The 19,510-nt window shown below is 41.4% G+C and overlaps 1 protein-coding gene across 16 annotated transcripts in view; it reads right to left on the bottom strand.

The window, feature by feature from the left end:
• The window catches only part of Dennd1a (DENN domain containing 1A), a 545,127-nt gene that overhangs the window by 205,917 nt on the left and 319,700 nt on the right, over window positions 1-19,510 (bottom strand). For all 16 annotated transcript variants that reach the window (XM_075986076.1, XM_075986082.1, XM_075986085.1 and 13 more), the window contains one exon: window positions 16,813-16,913. In XM_075986076.1, coding sequence (XP_075842191.1) covers window positions 16,813-16,913 — 101 coding nt within the window. The remainder of the gene's footprint in view (window positions 1-16,812; window positions 16,914-19,510) is intronic.

Raw genomic sequence — 19,510 nt, 5'->3', positions numbered from 1 at the left:
GTATTAACATCAACTGCATTTGGAATTAGTGGTCTCAGTTATATTGCAGACCTTGGAACTCTATAGCTATTGAATATATACAAAGTCTAGTGAGTTAGATAGTTGAAACATACTACAAATTACTCAATTATATACTTTCTTTGTTCTATAATTTAGTGCCACAGGGAAGTTTCTTTCTTTACTTTTATTTATGTATATTTGTGTGTGCCTATTTATTCAGGAGTTTGGGTGGGACAGAAGAGGGAGTCAGAATCCAATAAAATGGATCTACAGGTAGTATATGGATGCTGGGAACCAAGCCTGGATCCTTGGAAAGAAAGAAAAGCAAGTGCTCTCAATCGCTGAGGCAGCTCTTCAGCACTAACTGCATATTTTCAAAAGGGTAAATTTTGTAATATGCAAGTTCTACTTTTACAGAAAATAAACTGAATGGATTATAGAGAAGTCAGTTTTCTTATATAGTACACAAGGCATTAGGTACTGAGATCCATAGAGTCTGTAGCAAAGACAAAATGGCTCCAGTCTCTTCCTTTCACTTTTGGCCTAGAAGACAGTTTACTCAGACATGCAAAGTGTCCTCTGAAGGCCACTGGCACTTCGTGTTTTGGTGCCAATGAGGGAAGTGGAGTGTAGTGTTGGCAGAGGTTTCTGTCCCCTTCTCCCCGGTCCTGCAGCCATTCATTCCCAAAGAAATACACAAAGGTTTATATTAATCACAAACTGATTGGCTCAGGCTTCTTATTAACTCTTTCTTACATCTTAAATTAGTCCATTATTATTGTCTATGTTAGCCACGTGGGTTGGTACCTTTTTCAGCAAGGCATTCTCATCTTCCTTCCTTGTTGGTATTTGGCTGGGTGACAAATACCAACTGAATCTTCCCTCTTTCCAGAATTCTCCTGTTCTCATTTCCCCGCCTCTACTTCCTGCCTGGTTACTTGCCAATTAGCATTTTATTAAACAAGTACAAGAAACAAATTTTTACAGGGTAAAACCATTGTCATCCTAGTGGAGGGTACAATACTGTCAATACTTAACTTTTTTTTCTTTTTTTGTCTCTCTTTTTTCTTTTTTTTTATTAATTTATTTATTTATTATAGATTTCTGCCTCCTCCCTGCCACCACCTCCCGTTTCCCTCCCCCTCCCCCAATCAACTCCCCCTCCCTCATCGGCCCAAAGAGCAGTCAGGGTTCCCTGCCCTGTGGGAAGTCCAAGGACCACCCACCTCCATCCAGGTCTAGTAAGGTGAGCATCCAAACTGCCTAGGCTCCCACAAAGCCAGTACGTGCAGTAGGATCAAAAACCCATTGCCATTGTTCTTGAGTTCTCAGTAGTCCTCATTGTCCGCTATGTTCAGCAAGTCCGGTTTTATCCCAAGCTTTTTCAGACCCAGGCCAGCTGGCCTTGGTAAGTTCCCAATAGAACATCCCCATTTTCTCAGTGTGTGGGTGTACCCCTCGCGGTCCTGAGTTCCTTGCTCGTGCTCTCTCTCCTTCTGCTCCTGATTTGGACCTTGAGATTTCTGGCCGGTGCTCCAATGTGGGTCTCTGTCTCTGTCTCCTTTCATCGCCTGATGAAGGTTAATATTCAGGAGGATAACTATACGTTTTTCTTTGGGTTCACCTTCTTATTTAGCTTCTCTAGGATCGCTAATTATAGGCTCAATGTCCTTTATTTATGGCTAGAAACCAAATATGAGTGAGTACATCCCATGATCCTCTTTTTGGGTCTGGCTTACCTCACTCAGGATAGTGTTTTCTATTTCCATCCATTTGCATGCAAAATTCAAGAAGTCATTGTTTTTTACTGATGAGTAGTACTCTAATATGCATATATTCCATACTTTCTTCATCCATTCTTCCATTGAAGGGCATCTAGGTTGTCTCCAGGTCCTGGCTATTACAAATAATGCTGCTATGAACATAGTTGAGCATATACTTTTGTTGTATGATAGGGCATCTCTCTTGGGTATATTCCCAAGAGTGGTATTGCTGGGTCCAGGGGTAGGTTGATCCTGAATTTCCTGAGGAACCGCCACACTGCTTTCCAAAGTGGTTGCACAAGTTTGCATTCCCACCAGCAATGGATGAGTGTACCCCTTTCTCCACAACCTCTCCAGCAAAGGCTATCATTGGTGTTTTTTATTTTAGCCATTCTGACAGGTGTAAGATGGTATCTTAAAGTTGTCTTTATTTGCATTTCCCCGATCGCTAAGGAAGTTGAGCATAACCTTTTTTTTGTTTTTCGAGACAAGGTTTCTCTGTGGCTTTGGTGCCTGTCCCGGAACTAGCTCTTGTAGACCAGGCTGGCCTCGAACTCCCAGAGATCCACCTGCCTCTGCCTCCCGAGTGCTGGGATTAAAGGCGTGCGTCACCACCGCCCGGCAATACTTAACTTCTTTTTGCCCACTTTGCACTAGATTCTTCATGCAGAACAGGAAGATATATTTATCTCCATTGCAGGCAATGACTTTGAGGTGAAGGAAATGGGGCTCACTTAAGCACACTCAGTTATTACCACAGTTTGGACTCAGGACTTTAATTACAGTCTTGACTTCTTTCCCACTCAGGCTACTTATTCAGATCTCAGGAGCAAGTTCAGTCAAATCTTTGTTGAGAATTTATTTACAAATATATAGTTTCCCTTTGTTCAACTAGCACACTTTTGTGTGTGCCTGTGTGTGTTAACAGAAGTTAAGAGTTCTATTGACGTGAGACACAATTGCTCCTGGCAGCACTGATCTATTCCCAAGAGAATGTTGAGCACCAAAGATATTCCACTTGGAGCTTGTTTTCTTCTTGGCAAAAACTGGCCTTTGGGCAAAGAAATGCCCATGCCTCAACCAGTGACAAGATATATAGTATCTGGAAATGGATAAACAGGACTGTCAAATCTTGCCAAGACAGGGTAAGACGGTTTTGAAAAATTTCTTGCCTTTAAAAATGGTCTGTCAGTTACTCTAGGCCTTAGTCAAAAGTTGGTTGCTTCAATGTTGCAAATGAGACTTTGGGTGATTGCCCAGGTAGCCAGTTGTCTCTGTCATTTGTTACATGTTTTAGAAGTTGCTTGATTGTACTTCCTACTTACTCAAATAATATTATTTTCCTTCTCAGATCTTGGAGGGGTTAGAGACTAGATAATTGTAGTTACTTTCTCTCATGACTTGGCCAAGTTATTTATTATACAAGACTTAAGCTAGTTAAATAGGATATTTGTTCTTATTGTATATAATTTTGTATTAGTCTTAAAACTCTATTATTTAAACAAAAGGGGGAGGTGCTGTATGAAGACCTGCAGCTTGGAAGTACCCGCCTACTGAGGTGTAGCCTCTTATACTATATATGCGGATAAAAAAATCTTGGTCTGCCCTTTTTTCTCCTTCCCCTTGCTCCTTTTTGCCAGCTGCTTGTTTTGGATCGCGTGATTCAACTGGAGGATTCTGATTTGTGAGTTTAGCCCTAAATAAATAACTACCTATTCCTCAATACTGAGCTAGTGTGGGATTTCTTTTAAGTGTCTGGTCACAAGTACAGATGACCTGACCATCAAGCCCAATATATATCCAAATTCTTTCATTTGCCTGAATCTGAAATTCCCATCTTCTCCCCACACATCATCATTTCTTTGTGGACTCTTCACATTTGATGCCTTCTCTGAGGACTAGACCCTCCTCTAAGTCCCTTGCCACTTCTTACCTTAGTACAAACAAATCAACAACCACAAAGCTCCACTCCCCCTTTCTTGCTGGGATGCATTTTCCTATGTCTGGTGACAAGTACACAGTAGCACTTATGAGTACTTAATGCATCAAGGAAGCACATAGCTTCTGTGTATGTGTTAAAATTCTTTAATACAATCTATAACAGCCAAGAACTGGGCACATGAAAGAGAATTTTAGTCAAACCTGCCCATCTATTCTACTTCCATCCTAGTTAGGTGCAATAAATTTCAACTGGATTTTGTTGGAGAAGCTCCTTTCCCTGCTCCCTCTCCCGCCTCCTTCACACACACACACACACACACACACACACACACACACACACACACACACACACACGGAGGAGGGCCCACTTGTTCTAACCAGCCACCTGGCTAGCTTAGCCCCGAAATAACCACAAAGAGACTGTATTAATTAAATCACTGCTTGGCCCATTACTTCTAGTTTCTTATAGGCTAATTTTTACATCTTAGTTTAACCCATTTCTATTAATCTGTGTATCGCCACATGGCAGTGGTTTACTGAATAAAATTCCCAGTGTCTGTCTCTGGTGGATCCATGGCATCTCTCTATGACTCTTCTTTCTTCCTTCCAGAATTCAGTTCTGTCTTCTCCACCTACCTAAGTTCTGCCCTATCAGGCCAAGGCAGTTTCTTTATTCATTAACTAATGAAAGAGCATATAGACAGAAGGACTTCCCATACCATTTCCCCTTTTCTGTTTAAACAAAAAGGAAGGCTTTAACTTTAACATACTAAAATTACATATAACAAAAGTTATCAAGCAAGAATTACAGTTACAATATTTATATCTAGTTTATCTTTTATCATAACTAAGGAAAACTATAAATTCTTCAACTCCATCAAAGACTCCAGAAGGATATATTACCTATGTAAACTGGAAGTGCATTGTAAGCAATTTCCAAAACTCTAGAATTGACAGAGACATCTTGCTGGCTGGACAGTTCCCCAAAGTTCTTCTGTACCATTAGGGCATCCATCTTCAGCCTATAAGTACATAGTATCCAGCAGACTTTTCCATGAAGCAGGAAATTTCAAAGACAGTTCTGTCACTTTCTTCTGTATCCTGCAGAGTGTCTAGCAGACTCTTCCATGAAGCAAGAACCCTGAAGGATCTTCTCATCTTTAGGCAAGTTCAGCAGTCATTTCTCTGAGGGTCCTGCATGTCCAAAGAAGCAGTCTAGGCAAGAGCAGTTTCTTGACCAAATGGCTAACCAATTCCATAAGGAACCTCTTCAATGCCCATCATCCTTTTGAAAGTAGATTGGTGCTGCCAGGAGCAGAAGTGTCTCACTGTCAGGAAAAGTCCTAAATTTTTAAAACACTTAAATGCCATATTTTGAAGGTCTCTGAAAGATTTGAAGAATACCTAACTAATTGAAATATATCTCTATATATCTAGAAAACCTAAGTAACATGACTACAAACTTGACTATTATAGATGATTATCTATTAACCTATATTTCTTAATTATACATTACATTTTTTAAATGAGCTGGACAAACAGAATGGTGTGCCAACGTGGGGCTGACCAAATCTACTTAAAAGGCTGAGAGCTTGGGGAGTTATTCTAGATTAAAAAGAACACAGTTGAACATGGATTCTTAATAGTAGCATTTTCTTGAGTGGGCTCTACTTGCTACAGGCAAGTGCTTTCATTTAAGAGAGGCTTCCTGACTCAGCTTTAGCTGCAAAACCTTGCAGCTCTTTTACAAGGTCCTGCCACAAAACACTTAAATGGTGTTGATGAAAAGCTGATCGCATGATTTTTGGTGGTGGCAGGGACCTTGAAACTCCATAGGGTTGTGGCAATAGACAGGGCTCTGGACAGTACCTCCACCATGAGGCTGGAATCTCAGAAAGCTAAGGAATGAGCTGGATCCAACCATCAAAGTCACGGCTTTAATCTTAGCCATATTGCTTAATAAATTAAAGATGTATGTGGTCAGAAAAAAGAGATATATATATAGTAAAGATAGATTCAAAGACAAAGAAAACCTCTAAATGTTTTACAGTGTGTTAAAAAAAATATACGCAGGCTTGGGAGAGAAAAGACAAAGGTTAAAGTCCTTAAAAGGAAAAAAAAGATAGTAGTTAGGTGTGGTGGCACACATCTTTAATCCCAACACTTGGAAGGCAGAGGCAGACAGACCTGTGAGTTCAAGGTGTGGTAGTACACACCCTTATTCCTAGCACTTGGGAGGCAGAGGCAGGCAGATCTCTGTGAGTTCCAGGACAACCAAATATACAGAGAAACTCTGTCTCAAAAAGCCAAAACTATTAAATTAAATTAAAAAATAAATAAAATAAATAGAGGTTAAAATAAAGCCACATAAAGATGAAAAATACAGAGTCTGGATACTGTATGTCATTATGTTCTCTTTGAATTGTTTGAATGCTGAGGAAGAAGCAATAGCTGCTAAAATATATTTGATTATAAATGCTGCTGAATTAATCCAAGATAGGTATTTTAAAAATACCTTGACTTCAAAGTTGAAGTCAAAAGGTATATTACTTTGGAGAAGAGGTTTTGTTTTTGTTTCCACAGGAAATGAGAGGTTGTAGATTCATTCTGGGTTTAAAAAAAATCAGGTTTGATCAAGGAAGACCACCTGAGAAATCTCTGGTAGGAGCGGATGGCCCAGATGTCTGAGTTATACATCCAGAACAGATTCAAGACTGCTGCCTGAGATGATCAAGCCTCACAGGATACTACAATCAGGACTTGATCATAATTCTAATTTTTTTTAGGTCCCCAAAAGATTATGAGCACCCCCAGCCAGCAGGAAGTAGCCTGGAAAACTATGCCTACATTCCCAAAAAATTGGACTATGGATATTTTCCTTTGTTTAGAATGTTGTTTACAAGTTGTTGTGGATAATGGTCAAGACAAAAGCTAAATAAAGGATATTAGATTCAAAGTTCTTGTTCCTTAAAAAAAAGGGGGGGGGAGGAAGTGCTATGGGACAATAGTTTATACACTGTCAATTGTATAAAATGCTGTTGGCCAGTAGCCAGGCAGGAAGTATAGGTGGGACAACCAAACAGGAAGTAGAGGTGGGTCAATAAGAACAGGAGAATTCTGGGAAGAAGAGAGTTCTAGCCTGCAGTTATGACCCAGCCACAGAAGAAGCAAAATGTGACTGCTTTGCCAAATAAGGTATGGCGCCACATGGCTAACATAGACAAGTATAATGGGCAAGTATAAGTTATAAGAGTTAATAAGAAGCCTGAGCTACTAGGTCTATCAGTTTATAAGTAATGTAGACCTCTGTGTAATTTCTTTGGGACGTAATGACTGCGGGAACTGGGAAGGACAGAAAACTCAGACAAAACACACACACACCAACAATACTGGCATCAAGTTAGACAGTTTTGACTTACACAAAGTCAAAATCTACTGTTTAGGGAGGAGAACCTTAATGTTACCAGTAATGACTATTCCCTCTGAGTAAGAGAGTCTTTTCAAAGACTGTAGTAAACAGGGAAGCTAGAGTCAAAGTCAAGTCCCACACTCCACCTCACACCATCAGACTATTCTTTCATTCCATTTTTTTGTCTCTGACAACAAGACTATGAATTATCCCACTTAGTTGCTACTGATTCATCCTCTGTGAAATTTCATGGCATCCATGATGATCCAGTCATGACTTGCTGGGTATTACTTTACTGTATCCAGGCTGATGGCCTGTCACCCACACAGACTGTGTGGTCAGATGTACTGCTTCTAAGTTTCCTGAATGGAATCAATTCACCCCACATGCAGTCCAGATAGGTAGCCTTTCCTAGCCAACATCTCTCATAGACAATCTGTGCACCACTGCTCTGGGACAAAGAATGGACTCTAGAATATCAGGAAACATGATGCATTTCACAAACTCGGATGCAACTTGTTTGACCCACAGAGGCTCCATCTGCCTTTTTAGTTCAATCATAGGCTTAGAAAACACGAGCAACTTGGCCCTTGACTTGGCTGTCCTTTGAGATGGGAAAAATGAACTTATTTTTAATATGCCTTGAAAATATTTTATCACCAAAGTATGTGAACAAGTGCCTAGAAGATGCCAAACATCTTAGGGCCAGTTTGTGGCACTTATTCCGGAATATTTCTGAAGGAGGAAGGAAGGACAAGCAGAGCCTATGGGCAGTCCCATATGGTTTTTACAGGAATCCAAGATGCATGGTGCTTGCTACTTATTAAGTACTCTACAAATATTGTTGAGCAAACATATAATTAAATAACAACAACACAACACCTATAATAAGTAAAATGTCAACAAGATTAGATGGACTTTTTCACAAATCTTGGTAATAACTACAGCTCATTCTCTGACATTTGAAGACACTAGTAAGGAAAGCTTTGGCACCAGAAGGTCTTGTCTTTCAAGTGAAGTCTCTATTATTTCTTACATAAGTGACAGTAGTTCAGTCTTAACCTCTCTGAACTTCAATTTCCTCCCATATAAGAAAGAGTCAATAAATTATAGCTCAATTTTGAAATCCTACAGTGGTGTTTAGAAAGGACTCACCACACACATTTTCCATAGATGGTGAGTGCTAATATGAAAGGCAGTACTGACCCTCACCTGCAAGTTAATCCTTCTGTTCCCAAATGGAAGGCTTTCCAGGGTGGGCAAAACTCAGAAATGCTATCAGCTAAGGTAGGCAACATTCTCATTCTCATGTTCAAAGTCAAAGAAATGGCACAGATCTAAAGGAACCAGCAGCACATGTTTTTAAATATTCATAAGGGCTGGAAATGTCTTACTCCTTTCGTTTTCTCTGCCATCTGCTTTTGTTTCTTTTCTTTTCATTCTTATGCCACAGCTGCAAATGAAAACAACCATACAATAACTCAAGTTAAATACAAAAGTCAAAATAAAAACAATCTCATGGGTAAAAGAGAAAATGAGTTATAAAGTTTGTCTCTTGAGGCAGCAAAAGCAAGAGAAATATTTGTTGTCAACTAGACCTTCCAGAAACTAAAACTCATATCCTGTGTGATGGTGACAAGAGCAATCACTCTGTCATACCTGATAATTGTACTTGGGATTTACACAGTCACTCCTTAAAATAGGTAAACTGTACCCATTTTACAGAAAAAAGACAGTGTACATCAGAGGTTAAATAAAAGAAGACTGAGATTTGAATCCAGATCTGTGGAAGCTCAAATCCTAAGTACTCTCTACTTTACTACCCTCTGTCAACATGAAGAAGGGACAGAACAAAATTAATTTGGAAAATATTTAAGGGAACCCATTTGTACTAAACTGACTCATTTAGATAATGAAAATTTGTGATTATAGTTCTAATTAAAGTTAACTCAGATAATTGGTTGTTGTATTTGTGCATGTACAATTAGACTGTTCCATATAATTGCAGGGTGCTCATCCTTTAAATTATTAACTGCACGCAAACTACAGCTCTGTTCTTCTAGCTTCTGTTCAACTAAAGCCTGCATATAGCTTCTGGGGTCCCAGGAGCTCACGGAGCATGACCTGTGATGCTCACAGCAGGGGTTAGGTTCAGCCCCATTTAACATGTCTTTGTCTAGAGGTCAATGAACATCTCATCTTCAAGTGCCATGTGACAGGCTTATGTGGCCAGCACTGTTGTCCTGAAAAATCCTAGCAGCATGTACCTGGCAGCAGTGGTCCTCATGTGTTAATTACACTTGTGAAGTCTATTATGCATAGAAAGGGCACCTGCTGGCAGTGAAAATGACTAGAATCCGCCCTTCCTGTGTGGTGAGCAAATTGAGAGTTCATTTCTACAGGAGATAATAGTTTTCAGATTCCACTTGTGTATCCCCTGCAAGGGGATGTACTTGACATTTAAATCATCTGCAGAAGAACAAACCTCCCTCAGATTTACATGTTGTGGGCTCCCAGCCCTTTGCTTAAAATGCTAGTTATCCCTGCTGGCTCCAGCCACCAAGGATTCAACTCAACTTGGTGACTTTCAAGTCAAGGATCTCAATAGACTAGAGTAATTAACACTGACTCAATTTTCATGACATTTTTACTTTCGGCCCAGAACAGTTACATCAGACTAAAATGATCAAGTTAAGCCTTGACTGGAGGGCCTGCCTTCTTCTCCTGTGGTCTTTTCATTTCATCACACTTATATCTTATGGTTACAAGCAGATGCCACTCCCCACTGGCCTGAAACCATCCTTGGTCAGATGTCATAAAGTTCTTTGTGAAAACCAAAGACTAGGAGAAAGACACATTGTACAAACATGGGGGTGGGGGGCCCGGGCTCATCACAAAGATGGTTAGGCATCAGAAAATGAATGCAGAGCTCAACTGTGAGTTTGGGATGGCAGACTCAGCACCCTTCCTTGATAAGTCTTCTATTCCAAGTCTGAATTGCTAACATGCCTGTGGCTCAGCAGACTATGACACAATTCTTGAATGATGATATGAGAGATGACATTGGAAAGAAAACCTGGGACAGCCTTCAGTGAAAATCAGAAGGAAGAGAACAAAACAAACACCGCGCAAACAAAACAGGAGAGACAGTGGTTACAATGAAAAACTGACTATGATAAATAACTTATTTTTTGTTGTTTTTTTCAAAAGAAAGCATTCAATAATAAAAGTTCTATTTCATTATAGAAATAATAAAAACTGTACTAAAAGCAAGCTGAAGTAGTCTCTTCTCCATCACAAGTCATTGTTAAATATTTTGATGTTTGCAGATCTGAATGTTAGGATGTGTGTATGTACATATAGTTCTTGCTTATGACCATGAGACCAGAATCACATAAAACACAGTGTGAATCTGAGACAAGCTACTAAACCCTTTGGGGCCTTAGTTTACTGACCCATGAAGTAGTGCTGATAAAACCTGCTCTGTAGGGCTATGTAGGGCTATTGGGAGGATAGGATGAGGTCACAGAGGTAAGAGGGCGTCCAGTGACTGGGGCCTAGCAGACTTAACCACTGCTATCACAGAGACATTTTACTCTCTGTGATTTTGAATTATAAGCTGCTGGATAGTGTGTGTGTGTGTGCTTGAGGGTGTTGCTATACAACCCTTGGGGGACTTGGTACTTGATATGTAGCCCAAGCTAGCCTTGGATTTGAAGTAAACTTTCTGTTTCAGACTTCTAAGGACTAGGATTACATAGATGTGTGCGACTACACACAAGCTTATAGTTTTAAAACAGCTAATAATTTAGCAACAGAACTTTCTAAATAATGAAATTCTAAAGCTGAACTTTTTGGCAAGGGGGGGCTCTGTCAGTTCTCTGAGTGCTGCCATCCCTGAACTCCAAAGCCCATGCACTCCTATTGAAACATAGTATTAAGTACTGCAACCAGCTCCGTGTGGGATTCTAGGCTGCCTTTGAAAACACTCTGAGTTTCACTGTAGTGTGTGTGTGTGTGTGTGTGTGTGTGTGTGTGTGTGTGTGTGAGCGCGCACATGTGATGGGTAATGTGTCTCTCTCCATGTGGAAGTCAGAGGGAAAGGTCACATGTCTGGAAAAGGCTTGTGCCTGTGAGGCTGTCTGTTATACATGAAAGAGGGGTTCTCCATGCTAACTGTGCTGGGGGTCACTCTGTGAGGCTATCTCCTAACTTCCCCAACCTTCCCTCTTCTCTCTCCTTCCTCTTTCCCGTGGGTCTCATGCTTTAGCTTTCCTTCTAGCTTCCCTGTACTTTTCTCTTTGATCTTCTGTTCAATTCTACTATCTTCCATCTAAACAATGACAACAAATACTACCAGATGACAAACACGTTCTTTCCACTGATATAGTTGTCGTTGGAAAAACTAAGAATGAGTGGTTTAGAAGCTCAAAAAAGAATGACAAATAGGCAAAGGTCTGCCTGAGGAGCCAGGGCCTGCAGACCTTTGTAGAGAGTGGAAAATGAGGGGGAAGGGGAGAAAAAAAGCCCTATGTACCCAGACAAGTCTCAGGAGGCAGAGCCCCAGCCCAGGTGCAGATGCCAGTTTTGGATAGACTGTTCCTTCTTCCTCCAGGGCAGGAAAAGAAAAGACAGAGAATGGCTCAAGAGTAACAGGCCTTGGGATTCAGGCAGGCTATCTGCCCCTCCTCACTAGACCTCACCTGAGCAAAAAGCCTCACCTTTGGCCTGACCATGATGAGTGTAGAAAGGGCTGAGAGTAAAGGAGTAGGGAGAGCTGAGAATGGGCAGCACCATTTTCTAGCAGGTCCCACATGCAATGGCCCTTAGAATTCCCCAGAAGTATCTGTTAGAGAAGGAGCAGACAGGAAGATGCTGGGGTACCCCTTCTCATATCTATCTTCAACACCCCACCATCTAAGTGCCTCTTGATCGAAAGTGAATGACATCTAGGCCTTGACTAGGTGTTGTGTCTGCAATATTGCACAATTATTCATCACATGGAAAACCCCATGAAGGTCCAGTGCAAGCAGGAAGGCAAGCAAATTTGGTAGAGTTAATAAACAGGAAGGATAGAGAGGAAGCTACAATGAGGTTAGGAGGAAGCTGTAATCAAAACAGTGAGAATGAAAAGTAAAAAGGAGAAAGGGGCAATGAAAGCGCTTTCAAATGGTTGCATAGTGTCCAGAGTCACCCTGTGTTTAAGAAGGATTGGAGGAGGCCCTCTTCAGATAAGGGCAGAGATTCCTAGAAGCAAACCTACATTCTCTAAGCTGTGTAGCCAGGCAGTGATGGACTTGAGATAAGACTAGGTGAGTCATCTTAGCTCAACCCTCTCTATGCTAATCAATGGGTTTTTTTGAGGGAGGAAGGTCACTTCTGTACAGTTGACAAACAATACCAGTGTGAGTGTGAGGGGCTACAGTGTGGCTTCCAAAGGCACAGAAATGGCAATGATAGGGGTAGAACGAAGTTGAGAAAGTCTAAATAGATGGGACACAGACTTGTAGAAAAGCAGACAGCAGTGACAGGGCAGTGAGACAGGTTCCTAGATGCTGTGTAAGGAACCAAAGAACACAGAGGCACCATGACATAGCTGTAGGGACATAAGCCTGTGATCTTCACCTTGACCTGGAAATGGCAGGAGTAGTGGCTGATGGAGACAGCACAACACTCATGGTTTCCCAGGGGACAGGAGACACAGAATTTGCACAGAAGTGGGATGCTGAAGGAGTGTTGGGGTCTAAAAACACTCCTGAAGAAAGCAGGGGCCCCAAATAAGGTAAATCTATTACAAAGGCTTCATACCTCAATCCTTCTCTATTTAAAAACATACAAACCCTCCTACCTGTTCTCCAAGGGATCAAAATGAAATCTAGACCTAGAGTATCTGGAAGGCATTTTTTAACAAGGAACAACTTCCAGAATACAGCAAAGTGTAAAAAGACATGGCAACACAATGTGGGCACAGTTCCTGATCAACCAAGAAACACTCTACAAGGTGCTTGAGAGATGGTTCAGCAGTAGAGCACTGGCTGCTCTTGCAAAGGACCTGTGCTCAATTACACAGTATCTACATGGTGGCTCACAACTATCTGTAACTCCAGTCTCAGAGGATCCAACACCCTCTTTTTCTGGCCTGGGCACTAGCATATATTCAGCCAAATATTCATACACAAATAATACATAAATAAGAAAGATTTTTTTTTTTTTAAATTTCAGAGAAAGTGGGAAGTACTCTACAACACATGGGTACAGGAGACCACTTCCTACGTATTACTCCAGAAGCACAGACATTAAGGGCAACATTGAATAAATGGGACCTCCAGAAACTGAGAAGCTTCTGTAAAGCAAAGAACACTGTCACTAAGACAAAAAGGCAACCTACTGACTGGGAGAAGATCTTCACCAACCCCGCAACAGACAAAGGTCTGATCTCCAAAATATATAAAGAACTCAAGAAACTAGACTTTAAAATGCTTATTAACTCAATCAAAAAATGGGGCACTGAACTGAACAGAGAATTCTCAACAGAAGAAATTCAAATGGCCAAAAGACACTTAAGGTCATGCTCAACCTCCTTAGCGATCAGGGAAATGCAAATCAAAACAACTTTGAGATACCATCTTACACCTGTCAGAATGGCTAAAATAAAAAACACCAATGATAGCCTTTGCTGGAGAGGATGTGGAGTGAGGGGTACACTCATCCATTACTGGTGGGAATGCAAACTTGTGCAACCACTTTGGAAAGCAGTGTGGCGGTTCCTCAGGAAATTTGGGATCAACCTACCTGAGGACCTAGCAATACCATTCTTGGGAATATACCCAAGAGAGATGCCCTATCATACTACAAAAGCATTTGTTCAACTATGTTCATAGCAGCATTATTTGTAATAGCCACGACCTGGAAACAACCTAGATGCTCTTCAATGGAAGAATGGATGAAGAAAGTATGGAATATATACATATTAGAGTACTACTCAGCGGTAAAAAACAATGACATGTTGAATTTTGCATGCAAATGGATGAAAACAGAAAACACTATCCTGAGTGAGGTAAGCCAGACCCAAAAAGATGAACATGGGATGTACTCACTGATAATTGGTTTCTAGCCATAAATAAAGGACATTGAGCCTATAATTTGTGATCCTAGAGAAGCTAAATAAGGTGAACCCAAAGAAAAATATATAGTTATCCTCCAGGATATTGGAAGTAGATAAGATTGCCTGGCAAAAATTGGGAACTTGGGGGTGGGTTGGAATGGGGGAAAGGGGAGATGGGGAGAGAAAAGTGAGAATGGGGAGAACTTGGGGGAATGGGATGGTTGGGATAAAGGAAGGGTGGATATGGGAGCAGGAAAGTATATATCTTAATTAAGGGAGTCATTTTAGGGTTGGCAAGAGACTTGACTCTAGAAGGGTTCCGGGATCCAGGGAGATGCCCCCAGCTAGTTCCTTGGGCAGCTGAGGAGAGGGAGCCTGAAATGGCCCGATCCTATAGCCATACTGATGAACATCTTGCATATCACCATAGAACCTTCATCTGGCGATGGACGGAGATAGAGACAGAGACCCACATTGGAGCAATGAACTGAGCTCCCAAGGTCCCAATGAGGAGCAGAAGGAGGGAGAACATGAGCAAGGAAGTCAGGACCGCGAGGGGTGCGCCCACCCACTGTGACGGTGGGGCCGATCTAATGGGAGCTCACCAAGGCCAGCTGGACTGGGACTGAAAAAGCATGGGATAAAACTGGACTCTCTGAACATGGTGGACAATGAGGGCTGCTGAGAAGCCAAGGACAATGGCACGGGGTTTTGATCCTACTGCATGTACTGGCTTTGTGGGAGCCTAGCCTGTTTGGATGCTCACCTTCTTAGACCTGGATGGAGGGGGGAGGACCTTGGACTTCCCACAGGGCAGGGAACCCTGACTGCTCTTTGGACTGGAGAGGGAGGGGAATGGGTGGACGGGGAGGAAAACGGGAGGCGGGGTGGAGGTGGAAATTTTTAATAATAAAAAAAAATTCCAGGGTGAAGGTGGTGGAGCACACCTTTAATCCCACTTCCAAGTCAGTTGATCTATAGAGTGAGTTCTAGGACAGCCAAGGCAAAACAGAGAAACTTTGTCTCCAACCCACACACCCCATCCCCACCAAAAAAGGGAAGCAATCATGTCCATCCTTTAATCCCAGCACTCAGGAGGCAGAGGCAGGTGGATCTCTCTGTGAGTTCAGAGCCAGCCTGTGCCAGCCTGCTCTACAGAATGAGTTCCAGGATAGCCAAGGCTACACAGAGAAACCCTGTCTTGAAATACAAAAAACAAAACAAAACAAAACAACAACAACAAAAAAAACCCGAGGGGGCAACAATCTACAGTCTTCTAGAATTTACTCTTCTAAAATTTATACATCTAGTGCAGAATTGAGAGAAAGTATGACTGAGAAAACCCATCAGGACCAGAAAGATCACAATACAGAGAAAGAGGCAGCTCACTCAGCACTGTGCTCTTAGACATGTGGCTTCTTGGGAAGAAGCTGAACCTAAAACATCCAAATTTGGGTGACCATAATACCTCTAAGCTTCTAAGCTTCTAGCACACAAGGTGCCTACCCTTTTCAGAGAGGATTGAAAAAAAAAAAAACAAACATCATGGTTGACTGACCTCCATCATCCTGAATCAATGGCCAATCTCAAAGTATCCGATCCTAAGAAGGGCTCTGGTCCCCCAAATAAAGCCTTTCTCTTGAAGCTCCAATTTCTGGCAGATGCCAAGGGTACTATGAGCCCTTATCAACATCAACTAATACGAACTGTTTAAGACAACGCTTCTTAATACACTACACCAGAGAGAAATCATTCATAAGGAAAACAGATCCAAGATATCAAATAGAGCACCATCTTCAGCACACTCCTGGAGGCAGTGAGGGTGCTTTTGCAAGTATTGCGCTTCCCACAAGCCATCCAACCCTGTATGGTATGTCATCTCAGAAACAGAATTCTGTCTGAACAACTTCAACTTGCAGATAGAGAAGGAGAGTCTCAAACCAATGATGTGTGGATACAAGGCTTCTTTCCTTTCCTCCACTAACACATACCCAACAGTCAATTCCTGGAAGAAGAGATCAGCGGATTACACGACTGGGTGCGGTGACACATTGATAATCCTAGCACTCAGGAAGCTGAGGCAGGAAGACTGTTGTGAGCTTGAGGCTGGCTTAGGATATATAGTAAAATCCTGTCTCAAAAAAGAAAACAGTAAAATAAAACAAAGAAATTAACAAAAAGAAGTACGAGAAGGTCTGCAAAAAGGAAAGGGAGGGAAAACAAATTTAGAAGGCCAAAATTACATTTAAAAGCAAGTCGGCTGGGACATGCCAGGGTATTGCTGAAACCCAAGGGATCTTAAAGATCCCAATGGTTCCTGTTACCAGTTTCCAATGTGTATTAGTGGGAAAAAATATACAATTTCTTGGCGCTTGGCTTCTCTACAGTGAGAAGTGCTAAAAATCACAGCTACTCTCTTGATCCCTTCAGAAAGTCATGTCATAAAGCACTTTGTTGTCAAGTGCTCCAAACCCAGTAACATTTAGACTATTTTTTAACTTAGTGTTACCTGCTGCTGTTACAGGCTAAAGCCTTTACATTTACAGGTCATTTATGGAGAAGAAAGGGGAAGACAGGATTCTGGGCAGCCTTACCAGCAGTAATCCAGCAGGTGTGGGGGCAGCACCGGTATGTACACGTGTTGCCAGTACATGGGGTAGAGCATGGCCGCTGAGCCATGGATACAGGCAGTTAGCTGGAAAAGAGAGGAACAGAAAGTCAGATCTCACGGCAAAGTTGAGGGAGGTGCTGCCAAAATTAAGGACTCAAAGTCACAGCAAAAACAACTTCAAGTCAGATGTGCCCACTCCACCTCAATGCAATAGACTTTCTCTTCAAAATATACATTTCGTGCCTTGTTCCCTGATTAGCTAAGATGAGGCTGGGGCAGGGGTGCAGCTCAGTGGTAGTGCTTGCCTAGTATGCCTGAGATTCAGGTCCAATCCCCAGGATCACTCCCCCGCCCCCCCAAAAATGAAAATGAATGAATAAAAGACTTTAAAGTTCATGTACATTTAGAATGTAAATTTGAAAAAATGAAGAATATGATAAAAGAATTAGTATTTTTTGAAAATTATTTAACATTTTAGGGTATCGGACATGTAAGCACTTATAGTTTCTTTTCTAATGAAACTAGAATGACTGTAAATATAATGCTTTCTCTTTTTATATTGACATTATCTGATACCACTTTCCTACATCCTTAAATCGTCTTAGGAATCACATCCTCTCACCATTTTCAGTGTATTCCTTATGCCCATTTTGCTGCTCTCTATCATGGAGTTACACATTTGCATTTGGATAGATGATTTCTGATGCAGATTCCAGAGCTAACTATGGCTTACAGACACAGTACCAAGGTACTCAGCAGGCAGAGGAATGTAAGTGAAGATGTCTGTGCAAGTTTAACTGACAGGGCAGAGGCTCACGCTGCCTCATCGGGACTAAGCACGGTAGTCAGGTTTAAACCTACTTCCATTTCACTTTTATTTTTCATCCCTCTGATTAGCATGGAGGATGAATATTTTTTGTCATGTTTACTTGACTCTATTTCTTAGGTAATAAGTCCTATTTCTTAAGCCTGTTCCTTTCTTTCCTGACTTTTAAAAGGAGAGCTAGTATCTTTTAAATTGATTTATAAGCAAACACCGAGGACTTAGAAAGAATATCATTCGATGTGATGTTTTTGACAAGTTAATCTTCATTTTCTTCAAGTCTCTGAGAGAAGAGGTTTGAATGACTGTGTGGACAAGCCTTTTCTTTAGTGATGAGCACCACTCTTTGTCCAAAGAAATATCTCCAAAATTTCTACAAGCATCTAACTCCAAAATATGGTCTTTAGATCTGAGGTAAGAGTCTACTTCTTCCACCTAGTTGATCTATTGCGCCAGCATCCTTTGTGGGATTACCCTTCCCCACTTCTATCAACAAGCTCCTGCATTGTGTTTCTTCTCTTTATTCTTTTCTTAAGAGCCAGAGATGACAGTACAAGCAGTAACTGATAAAATTAAAAGTAGATAGGGAAAGATAGTAAAAAGCAATACAATCTCTGTAAAGTTCAATATGACAACCCTGTAGACCCAGTTACTAAGTGATAACAGCCAACAATATATGTTTCTATCTCTTTTTCCTTGTTTTTTTTTTTTTTTTTTTGGTTTCTAGGAAGCCTGTCACTATTGGTCTTTTTGGAAACTTTTTTTGGAAGCTGGAAACTGGCCTTTGTTGACAGAGGGACATTTATGTGGTGAAAGAGTGACATGGCAATACCCAGTGAAAAGAATCCCAGAGGTTAGTAAAAACAACCAGTTTAAACTGGATATGTTGCTAATGCTTCACAGTTGTTAAAGCTGTGTATTGAAGCCAGGGTGCTATGTCCCTCACCCACTCTTTTCACTCATTCTTTAAGTCAGGTACATGTGCAGAGTAGATCCAGGGAGTGTGGACAGCTGGTCCCAGGCACCGAGGTCCCCAATCACCTGTGCTAGTCCATTCTGTCAGTTCTCTCATAGAGGTAGCTGCCACACATAAGACTGCTATGATCAGTTTCTCAAGGGTTTTAGAAGGACAAACATAGCTGGTGATGAGGAATGGAGGACAAATCTCCTTTACTTTGATGGCATCTGCAAGTTTGGCTGGGGGCTCACAACAGCCTTGAGCACCAGTTCTTTGGCTCATCTTTAACCAGCTGCCAGAGCATTCTTGTTGATGTTGCTTGCCAGCCTCTAGGGCTCAGCTGGAATAGAATGCCTGTGCCAGTTCTGGTCTATTTGAGAAGAAGCATCTCAGCCAACCTCAGCTGCCTCCCAAGGTGGCACATCATTTGCAGAAGTAAAAGAATACAAAAAGTAAAAGCTATAAACCTCTTTCCTTCCCTCACACCATTCCACTCATCTCTCAAACCTGCTGGGGTTTGTTCTGTGAGCATTCTTCTCGCAGGCCTCTGAAGGAGCGCTTCTTTCCTCTCTGAAGTCTTACCTTGACTCTCTGTTACTAATTGAACTGGAATAGACTGAAGACCCCCTGGCTGTGAATGAAGTACACGAAGTCCTCTTTTCCATCTCCACACTTGTCAACTGAATGCATCTAAGTGCTTGTCAATGCAGTGTGCACACTGAGTGAACTACAACATAAAGATAGCCTAGTAGGTTGGCTTACATAATAAGCATAGTCAACATTTCATTAGTTCCACAAACTCACATTCCAAAACAAGGACCAGCTTAGATATACAAATATATCACTTTTGGAAAAATTAAGCCATCTATCCATCTATCCATCCATCCATCCATCCACCCA

This window comes from Microtus pennsylvanicus, chromosome 9 (genome assembly GCF_037038515.1).
Source record: "Microtus pennsylvanicus isolate mMicPen1 chromosome 9, mMicPen1.hap1, whole genome shotgun sequence".
Classification (NCBI taxonomy): domain Eukaryota; kingdom Metazoa; phylum Chordata; class Mammalia; order Rodentia; family Cricetidae; genus Microtus; species Microtus pennsylvanicus.
Note: the sequence above shows the minus strand (reverse complement) of the source record. Positions and strands in the feature narration are given on the sequence as shown.